Here is an 18,482-nt window from a genome sequence, read left to right as displayed (position 1 = left end):
ATATGGAACTGTAATGCGGTCAAGACCTGCCTAGAACTACTTTAGCTAATAATTGCACACCTTAGAACGTTCGTCAGCCAGATTCGAGCATTCAGCAGCCCTATATAGTTTAACGTCAGAAAACAGAAACACCATCTCTGACCCTCCTCACGGACGTCCCTCTCCAGAACTAACTTCAAACAGACAGAATGAACCATTTCTACGCCAGGGGTCAAACCAGTTAACATTACAAAGAGAAATGAAATTCACATAAATGTACATAAATAAACTTAACAATTGACAATAAAATTCAAAATGACCTTTAACATCAATATTATCAAAAATACCAGAAATAATAAGCTATACATTTCCACATACAACATTCAAAATATACACACGCAATAGGTGTGTTCGACTTGAAGCGGGACTGCGCAGACCGATCAGTGTTAGGTGAACGTGGTTTCACCAAGTACAACATGTTCCTGGATCAACATCTTTGTTGATCCTGGAGCAACATTCCAGTCAACCAATCAGATTTGAGGGACAAGTTTACAGTTTATGTCAAGTTTAGGCTTACAACCAGGGTTAGGTGTGTCTACATCAGTATCATTCACCTATCATTCCCCTCAGATTTTAGTGAAAACTTATGGGTAGGATTAGAGGTAAGGGATAGGGTTAGGACTACATTTTGTGTAGGAATGTTGTTCCAGGATCAAAAAAATATGTTGAAAAATCATGATGACCAATCGGTGTTTGACATCATAGTACCGTGAGAGCAGACAGCTTCATATACAGTACAGTCCAAAAGTTTGGAACCACTAAGATTTTTAATGTTTTTAAAAGAAGTTTTGTCTGCTCACCAAGGCTACATTTATTTAATTAAAAATACAGTAAAAAACAGTAATGTTGTGAAATATTATTACAATTTAAAATAACTATTCTATTTGAATATATTTCACAAAGTAATTTATTCCTGTGATGGCAAAGCTGAATTTTCAGCATCATTACTCCAGTCTTCAGTGTCACATGATCCTTCAGAAATCATTCTAATATGCTGATCTGCTGCTCAAGAAACATTTAATGTGTACAATTGTACAAAATATTTGTGTACAATATTTTTTTTCAGGATTATTTGATGAATAGAAAGTTCAAAAGAACAGTGTTTATCTGAAATCTAATCTTTTGTAACATTATAAATGTCTTTACTGCCACTTTTGACTGATTTAATGCATCCTTGCTGAATAAAAGTATTCATTTCTTTAATTTCTTTTCAAAAAAATAAAAATTCTTACTGACCCCAAACTTTTGAACGGTAGTGTATAATGCTACAGAAGCTTTGTATTTCAGATAAATGCTGTTCTTTTGAACTTTCTATTCATCAAGGAATCCTGAAAAAAAAAAGTACACAACTGTTTTCAACATTGAAAATAATCATAAATGTTTCTTGAGCAGCAAATCAGCATATTAGAATGATTTCTGAAGGATCATGTGACACTGAAGACTGGAGTAATGATGCTGAAAATTCAGCTTTGCATCACAGGAATAAATTACTTTGTGAAATATATATTATGTTATTTTAAGTTGTAATAATATTTCACAATATTACTGTTTTTTACTGTATTTTTAATTAAATAAATGTAGCCTTGGTGAGCAGACGAAACATTAAAAATCTTAGTGGTTCCAAACTTTTGGACTGTACTGTATGCTTTCAAATCACTCTCTTGGTACTTTGATGTCATAAACCAATCGGTCTGCGCAGCACCGTTACAAATTTGATCACACCTAGTAAAATAAAGACCTCCCCTGCTCACACTGGCTAGTTAGAAGATGCCTACACTACCCATAATCCTTCAGGATAGGATAAAATAGGGAACAGGAAGGCTGCACATCCTCTTAAACCCCCACCCCCGGAACCATGCTAAAGCCATGAACCCAGAGACAAAAGGTGAGAAAATGAAATAGATATCTGTAAATAAATAAAAGAAAGAATTCTTGGTGTCTTTTTAATTCCGCCTAATGTGCACCTTATACTGCAAAAATAAAGTAACCAAAGTCATCTTCAAACAAACAATGGGAAACATAAGAGTGAGTAAATGTCTTTGGTTGAATTCCAGCCTTAAATTCGGTTTTATTTAAATGTTTATATTACAAATAGTTTACTAGCAACAAACCGGGTTGCTGAGTCAAGCTTTAATTGTTGTCAAACAGACTAAGAGGTTTAACATTACTGATACACAGCTGAAATCTAACGGCATCAAAATGACCTTCAGTTATGTAAACTTACATTTATTAAAGTATTGCTAATTTGCTTGGCTTTGAAGTACTTCATCAGTACCTAGAAAAATGGACAGAACAAAGTGAAGGACTCTAAACTTCTCTTCAAATAACCAAATTATACTTCAACCAGAAGTTAAAACAGTATTTGGTAAAGGAAATGAACAAACAGAACAGGTGGTCATTTCTTAAAAAAAAAAAAGTAAAATGGACTTGTCAGCTGAGTAGTCATAAGATAAATTTTCAGCAACAGATACTGTGCATTTAAGCATTTGGTAAATCAAAAGACACATTAAAGATAAATTCAGTTTAAGGCAATAGTTTTTATAACAATGTATTTTTTAAAGACTTGAGATCTTGCTTCATGAATAATGCGCAGGCTTTTGTTTTATTGCTGTTTAGTTGCTGCAGTAGACCTTGATGTTTTAAGGACACATTCTTTCATTCTTTCTATCTACTTGTGATTCCATATCTATTAACGGCTGTTGATAAGCAGCTGCTTCCCTGTGGTCTGTGAATTATCACACCTGACAGTTTTTAAGCTGGTTGGCGCCTATATAAAGCTTATCACACTGATGCACACTTGACTTACAGTGATGTGAATATGTAAGTACACCCCATGAAATGTGTCCTTTGTCCATATGTTGAATATGTGGACATAATGATACTTGAATTTGGACAGTATTGAAGGATGAAAGTGACAACAAATAACACATTTGTTGTACATTTTACAAAAAAAAGTCTTTCCACGTCAAAATTACTTGCTGTTTCTTTGTAATTTTTTATTAAATTTAATAGCCATTTGTGAGTGAACTTTGTTTCAAATTAAATTCTAAATTTTTTTTTGAAAGAAAGATACACCAAGAAAATTGTAGAATTTAATTTGAAACAAAGTTCACTCACAAATAGCTATTAAGTATCTTTCTTCCAAAATGTTTCCCATTCCTTTATGCAGAATTCCTTCAGCTGTGTAGAGGGCTTTCTTGCATGTACTGTATGGCCCCATTCATATATTTTGTGAGACGGACATATTGCCAGCGGACTGAAAATGTTTCCATTTGTAAGATTATAGGGCTGCAAATTAATTGATTCTTTGAATAATCGAATGGAAAATCCAAAATTTATTTTAATCCATTATTTTAGGAAATGTTTCACATACATGCCCAATGTTGTTCTCCAAACAATGTGCAAAGAAAATGCTATGAACCAAATATAGTGAATGTATCTGTGTTGGCTATGCTCTAGACCAGTGGTTACCAACCACATTCCTGGAGGCCCACCAACACTGCACATTTTGCATGTCTCCTTTGTCTGACACACCCATTTTAGATCTTTGAGTCACTACTAATGAGCTGATAACCCTAATCAGGTGTGTTTAAATGAGGAGGAGACATGCAAAATGTGCAGTGTTGGTGGGCCTCCAGGAATGTGGTTGGGAAACACTGCTCTAGACATCAATTATTAAAATATAAACATTACATTCTAAACCAAAAAACAACCTATTACTTACAATTTTAAAGCAGAAGTTAAAATGACTAAATTAAAAATTATAAAAACAAAAAGCACAAAATGTTAATTGAGGTATGGTGAGGAAAGCATATTCATCTCGTCTGAACATAGTAATTATTAGTCTTAGCCACAGACGCCACTCTCAGGGACCATTGGCTAAACGTCTGACAATGAACACTTATCGGGATCAACTAAATGGCCTTCAGTCTGAAGGTCTGTAATTACAAGCTATTACAGTATTTCCCAACCTTAGTTCTGGAGTAGCCTACCCCAAACACTGCACATTTTTGATATCTCTCTAATGTGAAACACACATCTGAGGCCTTGGGGGTTTTACTAAGGAGCTGATGAGTTGAAACAGATGGGTTTGTTTATAGGGTGACACATGGGGGTTCTCCAGGACCAGGGTGTCATGATCATGAGTTGGAGTGCCCCGTTTAGCCACCAGAGGGCACTCCAACATGGACTTTTGTCACTGTCTGAACTGCATTTCCCATAATTCACTCCTGGACTCATTATCCTCGTTCATTGCACTCAGCTGTTTTGTGTTTGTTCATTAGTGTCTGTCTATTTAGTCTCAGTTGTTTCTGTCCTCAGTTGTGGTTTGTTGTAATTGTTACGTGCACTTTCGTTACCTCTGACTTTTGGATTACCCTACAATAAATGCTGCAACTGGATCCTTAACATCTTGTTCTTGTGTGCACCGTGACAGAACAAACCACCAATGCAAGGATCCAGCAGCAGGAGAGTCCGGCCACCGTCCAGCACACGGGGAAGTGGGAGCAGTCCCCAAGATTTGGCTGAGCTTCGGCAGAGGGGTATGGAGGTGTGCAAATTCACCCAACGATTTTGGTCGCGGGCGGAGAAGTTTAATCTCCCTGATTTGGTCCTCAGGGACATATTTAACCTATGTCTTGATGAACTCCTGCCGCAATGGGAGATGGAGTTTGTGGGAGATCTAAGTTTCTGGAATTTCTCTAAGTACCTGCATCTGCATAAGATTGGACAGGTTCGATTACCTCCAGCACCCCCTCCAGTCCATCAATCCGCTCAAGTCTGGGAATCCTCTCCAGCCCGTGAGCCCGCACCAGCCAGCAAGTCCGCTCCAAAGCCAGCTCCAGCCCGTGAGTCCGCTCCAGAGGCCTCAGAGGAGGTGGGCACTGAGTCTCCGCTTCCACATCTAAAAAGAGGAAGAGGAGGAGGAAGGCTTCCATCCCTCAAGACCCGGAGGCCTCCCCAGAGCCCGCTCCAGCCAGTGAGCCCGCTCCAGCCAGTGAGCCCGCTCCAGAGCAGCCTGCTGTCCTGGTTAGTCCTGTCTTGGCCCAGAGGGCTGTGTTCACCTTTTATGTTTTGGCTGTTCTGCGCACGTGGAGGATGAACTCAAGCTCTATGGACTTTGGAGCAGTCTGCCAGCCCAAGGCCGCTGTCGCCCCAGAGCAGCCGGAGCAGCCTGCTGTCGCCCCAGAGCAGCCGGAGCAGCCTGCTGTCGCCCCAGAGCAGCCGGAGCAGCCTGCTGTCGCCCCAGAGCAGCCGGAGCAGCCTGCTGTCGCCCCAGAGCAGCCGGAGCAGCCTGCTGTCGCCCCAGAGCAGCCGGAGCAGCCTGCTGTCGCCCCAGAGCAGCCGGAGCAGCCTGCTGTCGCCCCAGAGCAGCCGGAGCAGCCTGCTGTCGCCCCAGAGCAGCCGGAGCAGCCTGCTGTCGCCCCAGAGCAGCCGGAGCAGCCTGCTGTCGCCCCAGAGCAGCCGGAGCAGCCTGCTGTCGCCCCAGAGCAGCCGGAGCAGCCTGCTGTCGCCCCAGAGCAGCCGGAGCAGCCCGCTCTCCCTGATACGGCCACGGAGGCCGTCACCAAGCTGCCCGCTCTCCTTGATACGACCACGGAGTACCCTTGGCCAGCCCTGCCGCCTGCCCTGCCGCCGCCGCCGCCCAGGCCGCCTGCCCTGCCGCCGTCGTCCAGGCTTTCTGCCCTGCTGCCACTGCCCCGGCCGTCTGAACCGCTGGAACCCGCCTGGTCAGTTCCTCCAGCGCCACCCTGGCAACCAGCCAGGACTCCAGACCCCAGGGAACCCGCCTTGTCAGTTCCTCCAGCGCCGCCCTGGCATTCAGCCAGGACCCCGACCTTCTTAGAGCCCCCGTGGTCTGTTCCTCCGGCTCCCCCCTGGCCTTCGGTTGGGGGCTCTGGTCCTGGCCCGCCGTCCCTCCCCCTGGTCCTCCTCCAGTCCACCTCCCTCCTGAGAGTTGTGGGGGTTTTTTTTTCTTTTTTTTTTTCTCATGGAGCGTCTGGTAGCCGCTCCGTAAGGAGGGGGTACTGTCATGATCATGAGTTGGAGTGCCCCGTTTAGCCACCAGAGGGCACTCCAACATGGACTTTTGTCACTGTCTGAACTGCATTTCCCATAATTCACTCCTGGACTCATTATCCTTGTTCATTGCACTCAGCTGTTTTGTGTTTGTTCATTAGTGTCTGTCTATTTAGTCTCAGTTGTTTCTGTCCTCAGTTGTGGTTTGTTGTAATTGTTACGTGCACTTTCGTTACCTCTAAACCTTCGTCCTCAGTTAGGAACCTGGGTGTGCTCTTTGATACCAATCTTTCATTTGAAAGTCATGTTTCTAGTATCTGTAAAACCGCCTTCTTCCATCTAAAAAATATATCTAAATTACGACATATGCTCTCAATGACAAATGCGGAACAGTTGGTTCATGCATTCATGACCTCAAGACTAGATTATTGTAACGCTCTACTGGGTGGTTGTTCTGCTCGGCTTTTAAACAGACTACAGTTGGTCCAAAATGCGGCAGCTAGAGTTCTTACTAGAACCAGAAAGTATGACCATATTAGCCCAGTTCTGTCAACATTACATTGGCTCCCTATTAAACATCGTATAGACTTTAAAATCTTGCTACTTCCTTATAAAGCTCTAAATGGTTTAGCTCCCCAATATCTAAGCGAGCTCTTGGTGCATTATAGTCCTTCACGTCTATTGCGATCTCAGAATTCAGGCCAGTTGATAATACCCAGAATATCAAAATCAACTGAAGGCGGCAGATCCTTTTCCTATTTAGCACCTAAACTCTGGAACAATCTTCCTAGCATTGTTCGGGAAGCAGACACACTCTGTCAGTTTAAATCTAGACTAAAAACACATCTCTTTGCTCTTGCATACACATAACACATTATCAATACATTAACATTTTTCAAATCCGTTAAAGGATTGTTACGCTGCAATAATTAGGTCGGCCGGAACCGAGAACATTTCCTATAACACTAGATATACATGTACATCAGAATAAGAATGGCATCTACGCTAATATCTGTCTCTCTGCTTATCCTGAGGTTTGCCGGGTGCTGGATCCAGGCCGTATCCAGATCAGATGGAGAACCTGTGTCTGGACCTGACTACAACGTAGCCCAGGAGACAATGGGCCTACAGATCCAGTTCTGGCTGCATCTATAATTCAGATTTTTAAATCTCCGTATCCGCTTACATATATTTATATATAATCTATTTTTAATCTCTATAATAAAAATGTATAATTCAGATTTTGATATCCATATCCATTTACATATATTATATATATCTTCCAAGGGGTTTTTTCCCTCCTAGGACTTTTTTCCCCAGTGTTAGCACGCTGGGTTTTTCTCCTAGGGGGTTTTTTCCACCCCTGGGAGTCAGCCGACATTGGCTTAATGTAGCACCATCTTGTATATGTTACATATTACCACGCTTGTTTGTACAGCTTATTTTTAACCACTTCCCTTTTTTCTGTGCTTCTAATATGTAAAGCTGCTTTGAAACAATTACCAATTGTAAAAAGCGCTATATAAATAAATTTGACTTGACTTGACTTGACTCTGGTTTTCTGTTTTGTGGACTGTTATATGGATTTTGACCCTTGCCTGTTCCCTGGATTTTGACTTTTGGATTACCCTACAATAAATGCTGCAACTGGATCCTTAACATCTTGTTCTTGTGTGCACCGTGACACAAGGTTGGAAACCACCTGACTATTACATTGAGGGTAGCCTATTTACATGACAACGATGTACTAAAAACAGAATAGTTTTTTTTGTACAGGTTTCACTTTCACACGGATCTGTGAAAATCACTCGAGCCAAACGCAGAGACTTTCTAATTTCGAATATTTACAGATAGTGATATAACTGTAAAATGTCAGTTATGCGCTGAGGAAAACGCATCTCAGAAGCATTTAATCTGCTTCGATTTGGATCTTGCAAACTGAACTGAGCTGGATGATAAATGGACTAAATTAATAACTAATGATTTTTACAACAGAATGAATCAATGACACCATTTTCTTCTAGAGCTGCTGTACAGCCAAAATGATGTTCCCTCTATCACTGTAAAGCTGCATTGTCACAATCTGCATTGTAAAAAGCACAATATAAATAAAGGTGACTTGAATTGACTCTTGCACCTTTCCCACAGCAGCTCACTCTGTGGACCTGTTGACAAGTCGTACCAGTTATAATACATATTAAAGGATTAGTTCACTTTAAAATGAAAATTACCCCAAGATTTACTCACCTTCAAGCCACCCTAGGTCTACAATATATGACTTTCTTCTTTCTGATGAACACAGTCAGAGTTATATTAATAAGTATCCTGACACATCCAAGCTTTATAATGGCAGTGAGCGGGACCAACGAGCATATTTTAAAGCTCAAGCTCATAAAGCTCAAGAAGCATATATATCAAGTGAGCATATTTAACACATTTTAAAGTAAAATATCTAGCTTACGCCAGACCACCTTCCGTTATCAACTTATGAAAAAAGCGTAACTATAGCACAATACTTTTAAATTCACAACAAAATAGCTGAGTTACTTTTTTTCAAATATATAACGCAAATTATAGACTGTCATTTATAGACTGACACCTCTCTTGCCCTTGTATTGAGAGAAATCAGGAGTAAGTGCAGAGGCGTTCTATGTGCTGTGTGAACAATGAACATGATGGTTATTGTAATATAATCACTTATACAAGGCATGCTTTATCTTTATCAGTTTTTATGGCCTTTGAAATGTGTAATTAAATTACAAATCAAACTCAATTCGAGAGGGATGGCATGAGGGTGAATAAATGAGTTTTCATTTTTGGGTAGAGTTTCCCTTTAATGGTTCTTAGGCACTGTTTTCAGTAGGGACTTTCCCAGGCTTGAAATGTAATATGACCTCACCTCAGTATAATAAACTAAGGTACTTTTCCTCACATTAGTTTAGAGTCCAATTTTTCACTGTTAACTTGTTGTGTATTAACTTGCATAGTACTAGGATATTGGCTGTTTATTAGTACTTATTAATCACATAGCACATATTAATGCCTTATTCTGCATGACCATATTCTACATCCCTTTATCTTACCCAATACCTAAACTTAACAACTACCTTACTAACTATTAATAAGCAGTAATTAGGACATTTATTTAGGCAAAAGTTGTAGTTAATAGTTAGTCTAGTCTAAAGTGATATTGTATATATTATCATATGTAATTATCATACTGTATGTAAAACAACATAGTCTTTGTTAAAGCTACAAAAGTTTTCTAGTCAAGAGCAGTTATTTGTAGTTTCATTAACATTTAAAGGGGGGTATAATGCTATTTCATGTATTCTGACTTATTTACACTGTTAAAGAGTTGGATTCACATGCTAAACATGGCCAAAGTTTCAAAACATGAGTTGGACGTATGACAGAGTATTTCTGTGTCAAAAATTCTCTTCCAAATCGTCCAAAAAATTTTTTCGAGTATGGGCCTGAGTGACGTCAACGGGGGCGGAATTCCTTGTATGGGCACTTCTCCCGGAAGGGCACGCGCGCACGTCGACCAGAGCGAGAGAGCAAAAGCATGCCCATCCACGCACGTTCGGCTTTACGGAAGTCGTCGGCAGTGCTGCACAGGTCACAGGACGCACAAAATCAACAAAGAAGTGTGTTTTTGGTTGTGAGGGAAAGATAACCTTGCTTCCCAAAGAACCCAGTGGAGAGATTTGTTCTCACACATTACATTGATGCGCTCTGGATATTTGTTATTAAAATAACCATAGAAACTGATAATTACAATCACTTTTTTATTGGTTAAAATGAATAGAGAATATCTTGTGTTTTTCCGTGGCTGCTCAAGCCCTCAGGATCGGCGCTTATGGTTTTATAAACAAGGCCCAGACACATATGGGGAAAACTCCAATTTTCTCCAATTTCTGAAGCCTTTTTCAATCACGCAGTGAAGCTGCATGACAATTGGTTAAAGTAAACGAACCAATGGCGGAGTGGCAGAGCCACATGAGCCTATGGTGAGCGAGTGTGCCAGAGCCTGCTAAAAGGGGCAGGGTAACTGGCTATATAACCAAGCATCTCACCTAGGCAGACTGATTCATTCTCCTTCAGTGACGACGATCACTTCTCTTTGCTGGATCTCGAGACTTGAAGCCGCCTTCGCCTGCAAGCAGCTGGACTTCGCTGCTTCCTGCAAGCTGATCAGCTCGCGGCTCTGCAGCAGCCAGACCTGCTCGCTTCTCCTCTGCTTGCCACTCTCAACTCGCCGCTCACTAGCAGCTCTGCTTCCAACACCGCTCTCAAGCAGCCTGGTCAGCACTTCGCTCACGAGCCGCCTGCAGTATCGAGTGTGCCTGTTTGATGGCGCTTCCCCTGCTTTACAGGAGATCACTAAGAGCAAATTTCTCTGAGAAGTTGTTTCAAATGTCGTGCCATGGCTGTGGCTCGTGCAGAGCACCTCTGCACACCGACGACGGGCACAGCGAGTGTGTGCGATGTCTGGGTAAAACCCACGCAGAAGCTGCACTCACTGAAATGACCTGTTCACAATGCGTGAACATGAGTCTGGCCTCCTTGTGCTCATGGATAATGTTCTTTTCAGAGGGCGACTCCACCCCTTGCGCCCTTCCGTTTATTTCCTCCCAGGAGCCTTTCTCCTGTCTCCTTCTCCTGCCCGGACCAGCGTCCCTCTGCCATCGAGAGCGGCATGGTCTTATTCAAGGGATCAGATGAAGAGCCGCTGGATGACAGCATGTCCCTAGCAGCCTCGGACGCCAAGGATTGAACGGGATCATCTCACAACCCCGCCCCCTTGCCATCTTTGGAGCCGATCGACGCTAGAGCTTCAATATACACCGAGCTCATCCATGTGCTACCAAAAGCCGCAGAGGAGCTCGGTTTGGAGTGGTCTGCGCCTGAAGAACCTACATGCAGCTGCTTAGACGAGTGGTTCCTGCCAGGGCGCCTCCAGGCCCCTCCTCAGTGATCTGCGCCCTTCTTCCCGGAGGTCCACGATGAGCTGACAAAATCGTGGTGCGCCCCCTACTCTGCCCGCCTCCGCTCATCTGCCTCTCATGCTGTCACTACGGTTGACGGTGCAGAACAGAAGGGCTATGAAAAGGGCTATTGGATGAAGCTGTGGCCACACACCTCTGCCCACCCACCACCATTGGATAGAAAACTAAGGCCGTTCATCCCTCCAAACCCTGCCGAACGACTTCAGCCCTCGCTGGCCGAGTTTACAACTCAGCAGGACAGGTAGTGTCCGCACTACACTCCATGACTGTACTACAAGTGTACCAGGCGAAGCTCCTGCACACCATGGACGGAGATGATCACGACCCAGCCTTGTTCAGAGAGCTGCGCAGTGCTACAGACTTGGCACTGTGCACCACCAAGATGGTGGCCCAGGCTATTGGTCGTTCGATGGCCAGTCCAGTGGTGCTGGAGTTCCACTTGTGGCTCAAATTGCCGGAAATCAAGACCGTCTTACTCGATTCACAGGTCTCCCCCACTGGCCTCTTTGGACCTGCAGTTGACGGGTTCACTGAGCGCTTCACAAAAGTCGTCCCAAGCCATGTGACACTTTTTACCAAAGCGCTCCAACTCCTCTGCCTAAAATCGTCCCACATCTGCACCGACACAGCAGCCTGCCAAAGGCACGCCATCAGCGGCTCAGCCCACGACACGGCCTGAATCCCGGCAGTGATCACGCTCTGCTAAGCGCCACCCCCTTCCAAAGTGACAGGGACCCCGGCCCAAGATTGTGCTGGACCCTGAGCCTCAGAAGTCATCCTGATTTCTCAAGCAGGAAGAGGACGGGGCTAAGTCTCGCTGCGGCCAGACTACCCCCCAAACTGCCTCGTCTAAAAATCCTGTCATCCCGTTCAGTTCTGGGTGCAGGAGACAGAGTGTTTGTTGTCTGCACAGGGCTCATTCAAGCACCCTGGCGACCTACTGCTGTGATAGCGGACACAATAAAAAACAAACTTACTCAAAACGAGAGCAATTTTCCTCTTCCATTCCCCTCAAGCACTGCAGTTCCTCACTGCGACTCAGTGCCAGAGCCAATTCAACCCCTTGCCACACAGGCTGAGGCCTGGCAGGCCATCTCCGGAGTGTCAAAATGGGTGTTAGATATAATAAAACAAGGTAATGTACTCCAGTTCGCTCAAAAGGTCCCGTTATTCAACAGCGTGGTCCCAAACTCTATGACGAGCGAGGACGTGCATGTCCTATGCTCCGAGGTGAACACTATGCTGGCAAAAGGAGCCATAGAAGTGGTTGCCCCAGTCCAGAGCGAGTCGGGCTTCTACAGCTGTTACTTCCTCGTACCCAAGAAGTCTCAGACCCATCCTCGATATCAGACATCTGAACCGAGCCCTAATAAAGCGCCCATTCAGAATGATTACTTTAAAACAGATGCTCTCGCGGATATGCCCAGGGGTCAGGTTCTTTTCTCTGGATCTGAAAGAAGCTTATTTATTCTTGAGATTTAGTTGAGATTTAATAGTACAGGAAATGTTTGGTCATTTGAAACTTCCATTTAATGCTGACATCTTGAGCTATATCCAGTTTGTCAGTACATTCCCTGAAATCTGTGAACTTGACAGTTTAGCCACAATATGCAAAGCGACGTGTACCCTAAAGTGCTGTATTTGCATCAGATATATCTTGTCAGCTTTGTGCAGGCATTTAAACACAGCTAGCTTAGAGAATAACAACAGCCCAAATGATTAATAAATTTAATAACTTTTTTTGTCATAAAATGTGCTTTTGGTTTAATTCCCTACATTATTTCTGTAACGAAACGGGACTCATGGTAAGATCCATCTGCAAGCTTTATTACAAAAGTAAGCGTGGTCGTACAGGCAGGGTCAAAGCAGGGGCAAACAGGAACAGCAAGGGCTAGGCAGAATCATGGTCAGGATACAGGCAATGGGTCAGGGCTGGCAGATAACAAACGTAAATCCAAAACAGAGCAAAGGGTCCAAAGGGCTGGCAGCAGAGTATCGTAGTATCAAGGAACAGACAGGATCAGAAACAGGAAGACAAACAAGAATCAGGAACGCTCAGAAATGTAACAACAGTTAACAAGACCTTGCGGTGAGGTAGTGTGAGTGAAAGTCCTTTATAGTCCTGTTAATGTACTGCATGTAATGTAGTCCGGGAAGTGACAGGAGCAGACGGTGATCATGACAATTACATTCTTGTTAAAGGTGCTCTAAGCGATTCTGGGTGGAGTAACTTCCTGTTGACATTCGAAGTGTTGTCAAACAAAACAGAGGCTAGCTAGACCCTCCTTAGTTCAGATGTAGCTGGTTTGTTCTGGGTTACTATCCACTTTACACTGGAATTCTTTAGTGTTTGTGATTCTGAAGGCTTTAAGAAGAAGAATCAGGAAGCAAAAAAATTACCTTTGTCCATAAACATTATTGATTGAAGTTTGTCACTGTCAGACAATGGCAACAGACACTTTATTGGGTTTTGGTGGATCAGTGTGTAACCCTGTTGGCATCTGTTGGTGCTTTGTTTGTGGTTGTGAAATGTCAGAGAAGTGACTTACTGTAATGTGTGATTGTCCGCATTTGCATCTGTCTGCACAGTTTGAATTGGCCTTGAGGGTTCATAGGAAGAAAAACTGGTCTTCTAAGTCAGCGATTTCAAACTGTGGTTTGCAGAGTAAAAATAAGCGGGTCATACAAAGTGTCAGTAAAACAAAAATAGAGTTCTCAAATTTAATTACAAGTTAGTTTGTAGGCATACCATCCTTGCTAAAAAATCCAACATAAACCAACATGAATTCCATGTTAGTTCAATCTGGTTTATGCTAGAGCTGATGGTCATGCTGTTCTTAAGAAACACTGAACTAGTGTAACTGGTCCACTAGCAATCACGCTTCTCACGTGGGACCAGCAGGCAAAACATACCTTATGCTAATGAACAGCAATGATGGCTGCTAGGGATGTAACAATATCAAAATCGCACACTATGATAATATCTCGATATAAAGTCCACGATACAATATTTATTGCGATATTTAAAAAAAAAAAAACAAACAAAAAAAAAAAAAAAAACAAAAAAAAAAAAAAAAGATAAATGAAGACTTTAGTTGTGTGTCTAAATGACGCACTATACACTATGTACTTATACTCATCCATGTAGTGCGTGAATTGTATAAGGTTATTTTGTCATTTAACAACGGAGTCAGATACCCCCTTTCCCTCCGCTACGTAATTAAAGCTGCGACAGTTGAGTGCATGAAATGTCCAACATTCCACACTTCGTTTTTTTCGTTAATTTAGTGCATCATCCGGGCATTTAAAGTGTACTTTTTCTTTTTGGAATTTTCTGTGTGAACGCACTACTGCACTATTTGTACTTAAAAACGTCATAGAATAGTGCATAAGTATGTGAACTGGGACGCACCTCTTGTCTCTTTGAAAAAGGAACTTTCAGTGTAGTGTTTTCTGTTTTCATAATAAGGAAAAAATATTAAACAACCAATTAAAATTGTAGTAAGGGGGGGGGGGGGAATGCACAATGGTCAACTTTTTGTGTTTATTAGTATTTATTTAATAAATTAGTTTAACAGACTGCTCAACAAATCCACTAACAGTTTACAAATAAGGTTCATTAGTTAACATTAGTTAACTACATAAACTAATAATGAACTGCATTTCTACAGCACTTTAATTAAAAACGAAGACCTGTACATAGCAAAACTTAACAGATTAAACATAACAGGTCCCTATAATGCCCCCGGGGTGCTTTTAACATGTATTGATAAAGGAACGGATATCAGTATCCTGATATCTACAACTACCTCATCAACTTTCCCTTGTCCTACTCCGGAGATGCTTTAAAAGCCTACAAAAACCTGGAGGGGTACAAATGGACGCAATCTAATTTTGTTACCGGTGGGATAATGTGTAGGCCTATACTGAAATTTCTATTGCCTATATCAGCCCAGTTATTTAACACATTTTAAACTCTTAGGGGGCTTTCACACTGGCAGTTTAGTTAGAAACGGGGCATGGTTCGCATGAAAAATCGCTAACGTGAAAGCTGTCACGTGAACCCGGGTGTGCACCGGGGTACCGAACCCAAGACTACCTGAAGGGGGTGGTCTGAGTTTGGTTGCACTCGAACTGTGCCGCAGTTCACGTGAATATGAAAGCTACACTGACTCGGGTGTGCACTTGTTCAGGAAGTAAAGTAACCTGCGCATGCGTTTTAGCCAATTATAATATATTTACTTCAATAAAACACATGTAAGAGATGAATGATAGTGTTGATGATTTACCTTGGATTCGATCAGTAGTGAACCTGCAGTGTATTCGTGTTTTGCGAGTGCAATCAGAGCGGCAAATGAATGGTAATCAGCCGTCTCCTCAAAATAGTCTGCAAGCAGCGGAAAACCGTCTACATGCGACGCAAATACAGGAAACAGTACAGTACAGTAGTGCTGTTTACTCTGCTGCACACAATAGCACCAAATTAATGAAAGAAAAAAAACAATTTACTGACCCACGTTCTGTTTTCTATCAAGCGCTGTGCACGTCTGTGATGACGTAAGATGAACACAAACCAGACCAACACTGCGGGGCACCGGGAACAATTGCGCCCGGGCTCAGACCGCGGCAAAGGAGCCCAGTGTGAAAACCCCCTTATTTTAGGGTTACTATTCAACATAAAAACCCTACAACACTTATAGGAATACTGAGATAAAAGACAAAAAATAATAAAAATACAACCATCTGTTTTGTTGTGTTGGTTCGCACATTTTATTGCAGTGAACCACCTCAGTCGGGACATTCAAAAACGCTGACATGAAAAAGTTTAATGTGGCTTAATTTACTAAGACAGTGTTATTAACAAACCAAACTTAGTAAACACCATACTAATAAAGCATACTATGTACAGAAAAGTAGATGAGCGCAACACGTTTAATTAAACATTTTCCTTCCATTACGAAAACGCTTAATGTAGCTTAATGTATTAAGTGACGTTAAAAGATCAAACTTAGTAAACACTCTTAAGCGTTAAGCGTTTTAGAATGTCCCTTTCAGGGGGTCTAGGGATCCTTAGGAATTCGATAACATGATTCCCCCTTTGCTTTCCCCCACCTGTTCTGGCATCCTGGCGCACAGCAGCTGTCCACCAAATTGAAATAGAAAGGTTTGTAAGGTCTTAATAGTCTAGTTTTAAATTATTGTTCAACCATTATCGATACCAATGCTACAGCTGCTCTAGCGCTCTCCTGATGGCCTGCTACAATGGCGGAGTTTAGATTGCGTGACTTACAGCAACTTACACAGCAAATGTGCATAGAAATGTCACAAAGTTAGTAAATTTACAGACTGACCACCCAAAGGACAATATGATTGGTCAGATTTTTTTTTTTTTTTTTTTTTTTTAGTTTTTTATTAAAAACATTATATACAAAGAAAGAAGCAGTACAAATGTAGAAAAAAAATAGAAAAGTACAAGACAGGGGTATATAACTAACCAGAATAGATCACATCAAAGGAAAAGATTAAAAGACTTACAAATTTCAATTGTTTTTAAAGCCTTTTTGAGTTGAAGATAGTCCCAAAGTAATGCTGCAATTCAGCAAGAAAAACAGTGTTTTCTGACCTGAAAATTTACATTTATATATATATATATAAAATTTTGTTAACAAAATAAGAAGATAATAAAGTATACAAGTAAAAGAGCATTTACTGAAAAACAAAATATATTTATAAGTATATTTTGTTTTTTAGTAAATGCTCTTTTTTTTCAACAACAATTCCAAACAAAACATTTTCTCAAATCAAAGAAAAATCCTTATCAATGTTCTTAAAGGATTAGTTCACTTTCAAATGAAAATTTCCTGATAATTTACTCACCCCCATGTCATCCAAGATGTTCATGTCTTTCTTTCTTCAGTCGAAAAGAAATTTAGGTTTTTGATGAAAACATTCCAGGATTTTTCTCCATATAGTGGACTTCAATGGACCCCATACAGTTGAAGGTCAAAATTACAGTTTCATTGTAGCTCAAAGACGGTAAGATAAGACCCTTATTTCTCATCTGGGATCGCTGTAAACTGTAATTTTGACCTTCAACCTTTTGGGCTCCATTGAAGTCCACTATATGGAGAAAATGTTTCTGGAATTTTTTCATCAAAAACCTTAATTTATTTTCGACTGAAAAAAGAAAGACATGAATATCTTGGATGACATGGGGGTGAGTAAATTATCAGGGAAATTTTATTTAAAAGTGGACTAATCCTTTAATTCTGGATAACTGGTAAAGTAAAACTTACATGCTATTTGCTTTTTATAAATTATATAATATGCATATAAATCAACATGAAGCATTTCACTCAATGTTAAACTATCAGTATAAACAGATTAATAAAAAAAAAAAAAAAAAAAAAGCATACCAATAAATTACACTGATTATCAACTAATCACAAGGGTACAAAGATTATAAATGGGTCCGCTCTGTGCTCTCGTGTCCCTGGGCCATAGCAGGATGTGCTCACGCTGCGTCGGTTTACGTTATACTAACGTGAAAACGGACTTCATTCACGTTAATGGAAAGCATATTCACACTGTCTGAATTGTTCCCTGTTCTGTATAGTGCACTATGTGCCATTCACCATGCAGAAACTAGTAAATGTGTGAACAAATGACCGATTTCAGCCGTAGTTTCAATTCTGTCCTCTGTATGCGTGTGCATTGAGCATGCATATACAGATAGCCAAACATCGTAAAGAGATGAGTTTCAGTGTCTGTTTGTAGTGTGTGAGGGGGTGGGACTTCAGATTCTAGAGAGCATTTGATTGGACAGAATTTGGATTATTGGATAATTTTTACCCAAAAAAAGGGGTAAAAATTGACTGCAGCTTTAATTATAACTACTATTCAAAAAAAGTTCATTAGTTTGCATACCTGATTATTTTTGTCAGTCGTTTAACATTTCAAGCATAAAACAGTTATGAAGAAATGGATAGTTCAGCTACCTGTCTTATCTTGCACTTTATGACTGCTAACTGAAGCGTTTTCCCTGGAATTCGTGCTCACCAGCTTCTGTGAACATAAAGCCCACGTAGTTTGATTTGAATGGTCATCTCAAATATTTTAACATTGATGACCGGTGACAGACCTCTGACAGCTCAGATGAGAAAGTCGGTTATCTTGGTGCTGTGCAATATCTTTGCAGCACTAGACTGGGTACTATATTAGGCAATTATTTAACAACCTTCATCATCAACTGTATGAAATGTCAGATGACCTATGTAGGTCTGGGACGGGGCAAGTGCGTTAAATGCGTTAAAATTTGTAACTTAATTTCATTTTATTTTTTCCCTTAATTAACTAAGCTACTTAACACGATAAATCGACAGCCCTATTATTTTTATATATACAAATAAGCTC

At 41.3% G+C, this 18,482-nt stretch overlaps 1 protein-coding gene across 1 annotated transcript; it reads left to right on the top strand.

The window, feature by feature from the left end:
- Positions 1-1,837: 1,837 nt before the first annotated feature.
- LOC125269968 (vegetative cell wall protein gp1-like) lies at positions 1,838-6,415 on the top strand. Its single transcript, XM_048193092.1, has 2 exons — positions 1,838-1,924; positions 4,475-6,415. The coding sequence occupies exon 2, from the start codon at positions 5,137-5,139 to the stop codon at positions 6,097-6,099; it is 963 nt and encodes a 320-aa protein (XP_048049049.1). The 5' UTR covers positions 1,838-1,924; positions 4,475-5,136; the 3' UTR covers positions 6,100-6,415.
- Positions 6,416-18,482: the final 12,067 nt, after the last annotated feature.

Source organism: Megalobrama amblycephala, linkage group LG6 (assembly GCF_018812025.1).
Source record: "Megalobrama amblycephala isolate DHTTF-2021 linkage group LG6, ASM1881202v1, whole genome shotgun sequence".
NCBI lineage: Eukaryota > Metazoa > Chordata > Actinopteri > Cypriniformes > Xenocyprididae > Megalobrama > Megalobrama amblycephala.
This window is presented reverse-complemented; position numbering and strand designations above follow the sequence as displayed.